The following is an 11,406-nucleotide window of genomic DNA, read 5'->3' as shown; positions in this document are numbered from 1 at the left end:
TTTTATTCCATGGTATAGTTTTTAGAGATTTCAAGTAATGGTTTCTAGATAAACATGATGTAACAGAATGTATGCTTTGTGAAAATACAACATTTTGAGATTTTTTAAGAAGTACTTTGAATACTTTAGTATTCTTAAAAGCAAGTACTTCAGTACTAACTCAAGTAATAATCTAACAGAACAACTTTCACTTGTATTGGAGTAATATTTGACCAGTATCTATGATTTGACTGAAGTATTGAAGCTGTGTACTTTGTCCACCACTGTACGTAGCTCAACACACTTCCTCAGGTTGGACAGTGAATGTTTGGATGTTTGGGCAGAGTGGGAAACAGGGAGAACATTTCAAATGATACGTATCATTCTTCATTTCAAAAACCTCTAACACAGGCTGAAGATATGACCATGGGTGCTCAGGTGGAGAATTATAGCCATCATTACTACCTCTAAATGAACTGCCTGATCTGAGTGAAATCTGCTCTGTGTTTGCTCCATGTTCAACCATGGAGACGCACGATGTACAGGTACGACTGAACTACTGAGACAAACAGAACTACACAAACACAGTTTACTGTGTTAGGATCAGATTTCAGAAAAGAGAAGGAAATTCATGAGCTGACTTCAAAGATAAAGTAGTGAGTAACTAGAGCACTGACAGAAATGTAGTGGAGTCAAAAGTAATAAGTTCCCCAAAAAATAATACTCAACTTAAGTACAGATACTCAAAAAATGTACTTAAGAACAGTACTCAAGTAAATTTACTTCATTACTGTCCACCACTGTATGTGCCCTACAGCGGTGATCACTGAAACATAGAGGGATTGTAGAATGGCTCAAGTAGATGAATTTATAAAAACGACATATGAAACAGTTGGCTAGAGGGCTAAATGAGGAAGCTTTGTTGACAAATGGTTCTACTGAAAAGTAATCCACAAAGTAGATGACTAACTTGACTTGATAAATGGATGGTGTTCCTAGTGGAGGAGAAATAGCCAAAAGTCAAGGACAGAGGGTTCAAATAGATCAATTAAATGGAAAACTGACTGACACATTTGGATAGAAGCCTAGGATGAAAAGTAGACAAAAAGGCCGGTGTGAAAAAGTGGAAGTGGTGAGCTAAAAGTAGAGGAATGGTTGAAACATCTGGCTTCTGCTCCGACTGCTTCATGGCAGCACAAGTGCAAACTTAATTCAAATGGCCTTAACATTGCATGTCAGTTGTATAATAGGAAGCACTTTCCAATTAAAAATAATCAGAGGTTAAATAAACAAGCCCATAAATACAAGCACATTTAGAAGACAACTGGTGTGGCTGATGAAGGTGAAGGCCTTGAGTTCATCTGACACAGCTGAAGAAGTAACATTACTCGGCATCATATAGATGAGAATCAACTTCATCCACTTGTAAGGTGGTCTAGTTTAGGTTACTGAGGTGTCCAGGTTGGGTTTTGTACATGAACTCCCAGTTGTAGAAATGTAGATATGCTTCCTTGTTGAAACCAACGTGCTGATTTAAGTCCATATCTTGCAAAGTTTACTGTACTCCAAGCTATATTAGTATTAACAGATACCCAACATCAAGACAGGGTAAGATCCAGTCCAATCTTACAGACAGGACTCAGTCTGATCCCATCTTAATCCACCATGAGCAGAGCACTTTGCAGCATTTAGCAAGTTACAGTGGCAAGGACAAACTTCCTTTAACAGGCAGAAACCTCCAGCAGGACCAGACTCACGTTAGACACATATCTTCTGAGACCGTGCCGGGGTTGGAAAGAGGGATACAGGAGAGTAAGAGAAAGAGAAATGATAGTGGTGAGATAGATAGTAGTAGTTACATAGAGAAGCTTCACATGTTAAAGATACTAATGCAAATGTAAAGGCAGAAACCTCGAAAAGAACTACACCCATGTTAGACAGCCATCTGCCTCAACTGTGTTGGAGTTGGAAATAGGGATAAAGCTGCAGAGAGAGATAGATGATAGTGGTGAGACAGATAGTAGTAGTTAAATAGAGAGGCCTCCCATTTTAAAGATAATAATGCAAATGTAAAGGCAGAAACCTCGAGCAGAACTAGACTCATGTTTGACAGCCATCTGCCTCGACCTTGTTGGGGTTGAAAGAAGGATATGGGGAGATGCAGAAAGAGATAGATGATAGTGGTGAGACAGATAGTAGTAGTTACATAGAGAAGCTTCACGTTAAAGATATTAATGCAAATGTAAAGGCAGTAACCTCGAGCAGAACCAGACCCATGTTAGACAGCCATCTGCCTCGACCGTGTTGGGGTTGGAAAGAGGGATAGAGGAGATGCAGAAAGAGAGAGATGATAGTGGTGAGACAGATAGTAGTTGTTAAATAGAAAGGCTTCACATGTTAAAGATACTAATGCAAATGTAAAGGCAGAAACCTCGAGCAGAACTAGACTCATGTTTGACAGCCATCTGCCTCGACCAAGTGTGAGAGTGAGTGAGAGAGAGAGAGAGAGAGAGAGAGAGAGAGAGAGAGAGAGAGAGAGAGAGAGAGAGAGAGAGAGAGAGAGAGAGAGAGAGAGAGAGAGAGAGAGAGAGAGAGAGAGAGAGAGAGAGAGAGAGAGAGAGAGAGAGAGAGAGAGAGAGAGTAGTAGTAAGTAGAAAGGCTTCACATGTTAAAGACACTAATGTAAACACACTCAAAGTGAGCATGCCCACCCTCATAAAGTGTCCTGCCTTATAGTCTAATTTTACAATATTTAATGTGGCACTTCACCACCTGCAGAAACACTACATCTTAATTCAGAGCACAGATGCTGAGGATGAGCAGTCCTTTTGAAAAATTCCACATTTGTTTCCATGCTTGCGGTATCAGCTAGCTCATTGTAGAGTGATGTAAAGTGGCAGACTTTTCCTCAGAGGCTTTGATTCATGTGTCATCTGTGCACCACCTCATAGAGCCTAATGTGTAATTAATATTTCCCTCACGAGCTGTCTCTCCCTGACTTCCTATGTGATGCTCTACCTGCAATTACAGCCAATAAAAATCCTAAATTGGTCCACTTGCTGTTCAGATCAGGGTCATCACAGTTAATCACAAACTGAGACTTGATAATGGTGCTCTGCTCATGCAGGGCGGCTAGAGTCGAGACACAGGCTGATTAAGTGTTCTCTTAATTAGATGCAGGGAGAAACACGTTTCTCACACAGGGGAGAAAAAAGAAGTCACCCCCAAAATCCCCCTCTCCAAAAAAATAAGACATAAATGAAAATGATAATTTTATCTTTTCATTGCTATCTAAACTCAAATAGAGTCTGGAGACAGGATCATTGCACAGCTTATTTTATTACATGCCATTTTCTCTTCACAAACTTTAATTTCACTCATACGCACACGCACAATCAAATGGCATCTGAAGATGAGATTACGTGGTCCAGATCGGAGGTACCTTCTAAGCTTACAATTATTCCAAACTGGAAGATTAATTCAAATTAATAAAGAACAAACCAAGGAGGAGAAAATGATATATTAGCTGCTGTATGTGTTTCAGTGTGGTCATTATGTGATAAAGGCACACAACCTCCTGTCAAACACACCAGTGATAACTGCAACACAATCGGCTCAATTGAGCATTTACCATTCATTGTAACTTATATCCAAAATGAATATTTTCACCGACTCCTGTAGAGTCATCATGTCACTGCATATTAGCTGAAGCAACCGGTCCAAACAATGCACTTATCAAGAAGAAAAAAAGGACCGCAAAAAGAAACTAACTGGTAAACAGCTGACTTTACTTCTTAAGCTTAAGCTCTGCCACAGGTGATGATTGGCACTTTTTCTTTACTTCAATTACATCAGACGCTTCAACTGATCTTCATCACACAAGTCCTCTAAGTAGTTTGGACCCATTTTTGGCTTAAACATCTCCAATTCTTTTCATTTTCTTTGGCACCTTTGACTTGCCGTAGCTATCTATTCATATTGAGGAAAGTCGGTTACTTTTTCTGTCGCTGCTTTACCAAGTTAGAAATTATTCCTATCATATCATACGGTATATGCATAAGATCAAAATATTCTCTCAGTACTGAAAAACACTCACTCCCCTGTCACACCATACACACTAAATGTTGAGCAGCATTAAATAAAACTGAAGGGAACACTGAAGAGACAAACTACTGCATCAGACTAACCCCACATGGGGCAGGACGAGTCTGAGACGCAACTCCACAAACACTCATGGATCTGATGATGTCACACGGGGACAAATGCAAGCCATGTTTTCAATCTATGAAGGCGCTGTGCTGTTTTTCATCAGTGCTTGTTCCAGGTTGGGGCTGCTATAGGACCTTTGGAAGACCTCTCCACCACTATCAGCTCATCAGGGTTGTCACGTGCCTTGTAAAGGCAAATGAGGTCTTGGATTGCTCGCTCTTCAATCTGCAACGACAGAAAAGATGATAAAGATGACATTTTGTTGGAGGGAGGGGGGCAAAACCACGATTCAGAGAAAATGCTGACACTGAAAGCTGAATGAAGAGAGTGTTTTTAGATAATAGCAACCAGAAAGCTGTGGGAGAAAGCTGCAGTGTTTTGTGTAGGTAGTGACAGAAGCCTGGCAGCAGCTAAAGAAGAGCAGAGAGGGCTGTCAAAAGACCAAACTGGAGGCACTTTATTTCTAACTAGCACTGTGCAGTGTGATGTTCTTTATATAAATGGCTTCCAGATAGATAAGGAGGTAGAAGTTGAGTCCACTATAACAACTATATTCAGTGTGTACATGCAGGTGACTGCATAACGCCTGTTTGCACTAACACACACAGACATCTCAGTTTACCTGGATGAGTGCCAGAGGCTTCTCTCGGCTGCGGATCAGTGCAGCTTCTTGCTGCTTCTCCTCCTCCACGATGGAGGCGAAGGTCACCAGGGAAGGGAAGGGAGGGCTGCCCGCTGCCCCGAGCACCCAGGGCCTGAGGGGGAAGAGACGGGGGGAAACAGAGAGGGAGAGGACTGGTATCAGAGCCTGTGCTGTGAAAGTTAAAGCAACAAGAGTCTGAGAGCGTGAACAGAGGTTGAGTCAACAACAACTGACAAGCTGCTGTTTGTGAACGGCCACCTGTCCACCCGGCTTCGATAAACCTCTTCAGAGGGCGAAACAGGACTGTTAAACTTCTCAACCTCAGTGATGCAAGAGGAAATCTTGTTTAAGACATATCTGCAGAGAAGGAACCTTGAGGTGTCTATCAAAGAGCTCAGCTCTAAAGTATACGACAGACTGAGTTCCAGGAGGGACAAATCTTAGTCTGGTGTTATTTCATCTCTATATTTGTTGATTGAAATTAGCCTTCATCATTTCAAACTTGCAAGAACAGTTTTTCTGGCATGTTGTTTTCTTTGTGTGTTAGACCTTAAACTCTGAGTTAAATTACCCTCTGAGGGGAAACTGAGTTTTCAGTCAGCGCATGCCCGAGTACCAAAAGACAACATGAATGGAGCCCTGATACTATGAGTCAGCTTGGCAACAGCTCCCAAAAAAGGTTCCCCTAATTCACCCCTGTGAGAATGTTTTCAGAAGAAATACTGCTTTAGCGCCAAATGACAGAGAAGCAGCGTGGGAGAAAGCTTTGGTGGGTTAAGATGAGATCAGACTGGATCTTATCCTGTCTTGGTGTTGGGTCTCTGTTAATAATAGAACAGAGTACAGTCTTGATCTGCTATGGTTTTAATAGTGTCTTGGGTTAACATTAGGGTTGCAAAGTGGTGGAAAAGTTTCCGGTAAATTTACATGAGAAGTTAAGGGAATTCATGGGAATTATGGGAATTGAGGGAAATTTAATGGAAAGGTATCATATCCAAGCAAAATATTTGCTTTGACTCAAGCAGACATCCATCCAAAATAATACAATTAAAAAATCTATATTTGAAAGTAGAACTTTATCAAGTTAAATGTTAAATATTTTACTGAACAATCTTTTTTTTTCATTGCAGAACAAAAATATTAATATTGAGTTAAATATTACTCATCCCCCCGACCCAACCCATTCAAAAATCAACAATAATGCAATCCCAACAAAGTCCCATTCCACATGCAAATAAAAAAGCATCTTCCCTCAACAGCCCTGCAGTAAGAAGTGTGCTATGTGCATGTGATTGAGGAATAGCAGAGATATTCAACTGGACTTGCATGAAATCTGGTTGTTTTTGTCAGGATTATGTTAAATATATTTTCCCCAACTACATTTAAGTTCCCTGTTAAGAGCCAAAATTCTATTTAGTAAATTCCTGCTTTATTCACGTTAATTCCCATGAAAAGTTTTCAGCTTTGAAAATTCCTGGAATTTTGCAACCATAGTTAACATTTGTTGTGATTCGGCGCTATATAAGGAAAATCACTACATTTGTTTACATGTCAACAGTTTGAATTTTGAACATTTGTTTCCCTTTAAAGCTAGGGTTGGCAGTCTCGGAAAACTAGCATGAATTTGAATGTAGCTTTACCTCATGACTCCGTCTAACCCCTCCCCTCCTCCCTCAGCGCTCCTCCAAAACGACGCGCCCCCCACACTCACATGCACGAGCGCCGCTGACTTGCGACCATATGATGGTGACTGATTCAAAACCGGTCCTCACCAAAACATTCTCATAGTGAAAGTTAAAAACACAAACAAACATGGCTGCTGTTAGTACTCACAACTGTCATGCTAGCATTATCCAGTTGTCATGGTGACACGATATCAGGAGAAAAGTTATAACACATATATAATACTGTAACAGCTCTACTGTTTGTTAAACGTGTTCAGTGTAGATGTTCTTAATTCCTACAGTGTGGACGGTCAGTGAAGGCATCAGGAGAGGTGTAGAGTGTGTGAGCGGGAGAGAGGAGAGGAGAAGTTCTTCATTCATTCAAACATTGATTGTTGTTTTGTTGGTTGGCGTGATCACGGCCGACAGTGACCGGTTAGTAAAGATCAACGTGTTCACGAATCGGCTCGTCATCCCTACAGCGTCCGGACGGACGCTACAGTACATCTGCATTTCTTTAGGACTTACTAAATGTCATTAATTCTTTTAGTTGTCAGAGCCCCGTGGTGAGAGCTTTTTAGACTCTGATCCGGACTACAGTCCTGAGCAAACCACCTCATCGGGTCAGAGGGGACAGGCCCGAGGTGGAGCGAGAGGGGCAGTCAGTAGAATCAGGGGAAGCAGAGGCAGGAGACGGGGAAATGTACGCGCAGGAGGCGGGCAGAACAGGAGGACGGGATTTGAATGGTTTAAAATGTTGGCACCCAAAAAAGGCTGATTGGTTGGTGTTTTCTCAGGTTTACTCTGGCTGTAGATAGCAGCTTTTCTTCGCTCTTTTTTAAGAACACATTATGTATTGATTACCATCAGGACATAAAGATCATTTTAACCAGTAGAACAAAAAGTGTATCTAAATCTTATTACCAACCCCAGCTTTAAAGTTAAAATGCCTGTAAAGCACTGCTCAGCTGCCTTGTATTTGCATTTTCCTATAAAACAGATTTCAGGAAACATGACTTCCCCTCTGAGTATTTACATCCTTTGACTCTAAAAAAAAAAACAACTGACGTGTTGTTTTCATTTTCCACAGAGACCTTGAACGTCTATTTGAATTGACTTGTGAAATACGACCTGTCAAAGAGATGACATGAACTCCCTGCAGGCTGATTTGTGTGCCCTGAGAGGGATTTGGCGTTACAAAGATACCATGTGAGGGCTGAAGACACAGTCCATTAGAAGTGTGTTATAAACGTGGCCAAAAACATTCCTAATCATTCACCATGATGCATGCTAAAGCCACATGGAATGCTGGGTCTGTTTTTGTGTATGTGTATTCCAATCTGGCATGCAGACACCACTGGAAAAACTCAGAGAAGACATCAGGAGAGGAAAAAGAATTTCACGTTCAATCAGAGAAAAAAATATTGTGAAGGCATCTCTATTCTCTCTAACCAGGTAGATGGAAACTGTGTCCCAGAAGGCAGCGAGAGAATGTGCAAGGTTGCTGGTGCTTCCTAAGCCTTGAACTCGCCCGCCTCTCTGCGCATCCAAACACAGAGGAACCTGGAACCTGCTCTCTGTACTGGATGATCTGTTGTGACATAAGGGCTGCCCTTATCAATACTGATTAACATCACCGCCTTCACTAGAGACACTCACACAGCTGTTTGATATCTAGAGGCCTGCTCTGAAGATTGTAGCATGAAGCGTAGGTAAACACAGAGAGGAGGCAGAAGAAGATCAGATAACAGAGACGTGCTTGGATGTTTTTTCGTCTTCTTCCTTTTTCTTATAAAACCTGATGTGACTTCCAGTTTTGTTTCTTTAAGCCACACTCTCTCACACACATGCAGGACCACATAAAAAAAAAACTACAAATGCATATTTATGGACTGGTGCTTATCCTGCTCTCTCTCTCTCTCTGTGTGTGTGTGTGCTGTGTTTGTCCAGCTGGCTGGGGATGTTGTAAAGGTCAGGGTGACTCAGTGTCTTTGGGCAGGTCAACCCGGCTGTGCTGGGTCGTTTGGAGCTGTTCACCTCACTCAGACTGGAGCACCACGGTCCTCTCGGTCTGTCTGACTGGAGCAGTGAGTGTCAGTGTCACCATTACACCCCCTTTTTTTTTGCATAACCTCAAAACCAGGGCATGTTTGTTTCAGGTCCATTTAAAATATCTAAGTGGATGCACAAAACATCCATAACAGACAAGAAACATCTGATTGGATTGTGGAAAATATCTTAAAAGGACATGTCATGTACGTCTATTTTTTCAGGTTAAGTAATTACATCAGGGTTTAATTCAATTGAAGAACATTTGAAGAACACAACTCCTCCGCTTTTAACCCTGCATGAGAGTCGTGTGGCCTCTGTCTCTATTTGTTTTTTATTGTATTTTTTATTTGTTTCTAAAGTGTTCTTTATGTTTTATAAAATGATTTTTCAAGTGTTTTATTATGATTCTTTATTGTATTATATTGTATTTTTTACAGTGTTTTGTGTTCTGTGTTTTACCTTATTTTACCACACTGTGCAGACCTTTGGTAAACTTGATTGTTTTTTTTAAATATAGTGGATTGGAATGAGTTTGACATTAATATGGTATTCTGTATTTTACATAAAAATAGTTTATGGCAGCTGATTCAGAAGAAAATTACCTCTCAGAGGTTTCATAAAAACACATCCACAGTGCCATCAAGTGGACAAAAGCTGATTTCGCCAACCTTCTGTCTGTACCCTGAGTGTGTGTTGGGTCTAAATACTCACCCAGTGGCTCTCTCAGGCTCCTTGCTTTCTGCACATTTGAATGTGACCCTTCTGGCTACAGGAGCTGGAGTGACAGGGGACAACTGGGTGCTTTGGCCCCTTTGGGCTCCCGTTTGTCCCGCACTGATTAAGCGCTTCTCCTCCTCCTCCAGCAGTGACCGAAAGGAGCATGAGGAAGGTGGGGACTGGACTAATGTTGCCCTGCAGACAGAAACAAAGGACAAAGAAAAGAAAGAGCATGCGTCAAGCATTACAATCACAACACTCTTGCACTTTTAAAGGTTCTGTTCGGGCACAGAACTTTTGACCCTTCAGTGTAGAAGTTTTTCAGTTTTTTAACCAATTTATCAAGCGCTCTTCTGCAAAGCTGAGTTACTCTAACTGTGAAAAAACATCTGGAGTGTTAAGATCTCTGAAATCTAAACTGTACTGTGGGTGAGTCAGCAAGAATGTGTCATTAAACAGATATAATAATGACTCCTTTTTGCCCACTGCAGTGAGGAACTTATCTTACAACTCTTTTGTGCAAATTAAGGATGTAAGGATACACTCAACCCAACTATTACACTATTACACTCAAATAACTATTATTTTATTTCAATTCTCAGATATGGACAGTTGGATATATATTTGTTCTCTTATATTTCTTTGTAAACAAAGTCATCCTTTTTAAGGTGTGTTGTAACTCAAATAAAACCACTGCTCACTTTTTTTCAGCACCTTGCAAAAAAACTAAAATCAGCGTACAAAAATACCTTGTTGGAAAATTTCAGAACAATTATAGAGAAATGGAAAGTGAAGAAATCCCAAATGAAAGTATTAAATATTAAAACAAATAAGGTAAATCTCTTTAAATTAGGGATGTAAATTTCAGGTATTTTCCGTGATTGATCTTTGGAAATGTTAACGATCAATTAGCGATTAATCATTAAAAAAATGTAAACGTGTTCCATGTCAAAAGCGTTTTTTCCCCTTAATCAAATGTTCCTTCCCAACACAGTGTATATTACTGACGGTATTAAACAGCTACAGATCATATTGAGGTGTTCAAAATGTTAACAAGCTGAATATCAACGTGAGGAGCAGGCTTATAAATAATCTCTGTGGACGCATGGTCATAGAGTGAAGACTCAAACTACAACATGTGGAATTACTGCAACAGGACAACTGAACAGAATCAGATTTCAGACTCAGTGTCCAGTTTTCTCCTTCTTATTGAGAAAAATAAGCATGTGAACGTGGTCATGTGTCAGCCGGGAGCACAACCGGGTCAGAATCAGTCCGGCGGAGAAACAAAGCGCTCATGGAGACCTGTCACTCAGCTGCAGCCCCCAGCTGAGCGTCTCCACTGTGTTCAACACCTTCAGTCAGCTGATTCTGAAACATGCTTTAAACTTAAAACACCTCCACTCAGTGAGTGACGAGAGAGCAGCACAAGAGACTTCACGATGCTGAGAAAGTGGAGTGAAATGCAGATAGCACCTTCTACTGTTTAAATATAATATCAGATACAAATGTTGTTGAATTGATTTTAATCCACCCTTATTTGTATCCATTTTTTTTACCGTCTTGCGATATATCCTTACATCTAAAGTGCAAATGTGTACATTTTTCTACCTATAACAACATTTGTCCACAAGATAGAAGCTTGATACAAACACAATTATGTAAGGAATATAAATATTTGATATGGACTCTTTAACATCTATCTGCTACTTGTGAGTTACTGAAATTTGCTGCAGAAAATATCTGGATATAAAGACTGATTTAATACAAACTGTTAGGAGGAACAGGAATGTATTTGTTGATAAATCTGAGTAGTGGTCTTCATCTTTAGGCTTACTCACCAAGCCTTCCCACTGCTTTTGGATGGGGTGACTGTGGAGGTTGATTTGGAAGCAGTAGGCTCCACACTGGCTTCCTTACTGGCCATTGCCAACATCTTTCTCTGCTTCTGCGACAGTTTGGCGGGAATAGGAGAGTGCTTAACGCTGGCACCGGCACTACAAGCAGGAGGGAAAATATGCACTGTTAAGCTGAAGTATACAACAGAGAGGGAATAATTAGATTTCATGTGGCCGTGCAGCTTTCATTCAAACTGGGCAAAGGGACAAAAGGAAAGAGAACTTTTTATAAATGAAGAAACAG

At 40.7% G+C, this 11,406-nt stretch overlaps 1 protein-coding gene across 1 annotated transcript in view; it reads right to left on the bottom strand.

The window, feature by feature from the left end:
• Positions 1–3,299: 3,299 nt before the first annotated feature.
• ibtk (inhibitor of Bruton agammaglobulinemia tyrosine kinase) overlaps positions 3,300–11,406 on the bottom strand; it is a 30,575-nt gene continuing 22,468 nt past the window's right edge. Inside the window, exons 26-29 of the mRNA XM_034697781.1 lie at positions 11,106–11,261; positions 9,259–9,459; positions 4,811–4,943; positions 3,300–4,413 (exon numbers count right to left, since the gene is read on the bottom strand). Of these exons, the coding sequence (XP_034553672.1) occupies positions 4,288–4,413; positions 4,811–4,943; positions 9,259–9,459; positions 11,106–11,261 (616 nt within the window). The 3' untranslated portion in view covers positions 3,300–4,287. The remainder of the gene's footprint in view (positions 4,414–4,810; positions 4,944–9,258; positions 9,460–11,105; positions 11,262–11,406) is intronic.

This window comes from Notolabrus celidotus, chromosome 12, assembly GCF_009762535.1.
Source record: "Notolabrus celidotus isolate fNotCel1 chromosome 12, fNotCel1.pri, whole genome shotgun sequence".
Classification (NCBI taxonomy): Eukaryota; Metazoa; Chordata; class Actinopteri; order Labriformes; family Labridae; genus Notolabrus; species Notolabrus celidotus.
Note: the sequence above shows the minus strand (reverse complement) of the source record. Positions and strands in the feature narration are given on the sequence as shown.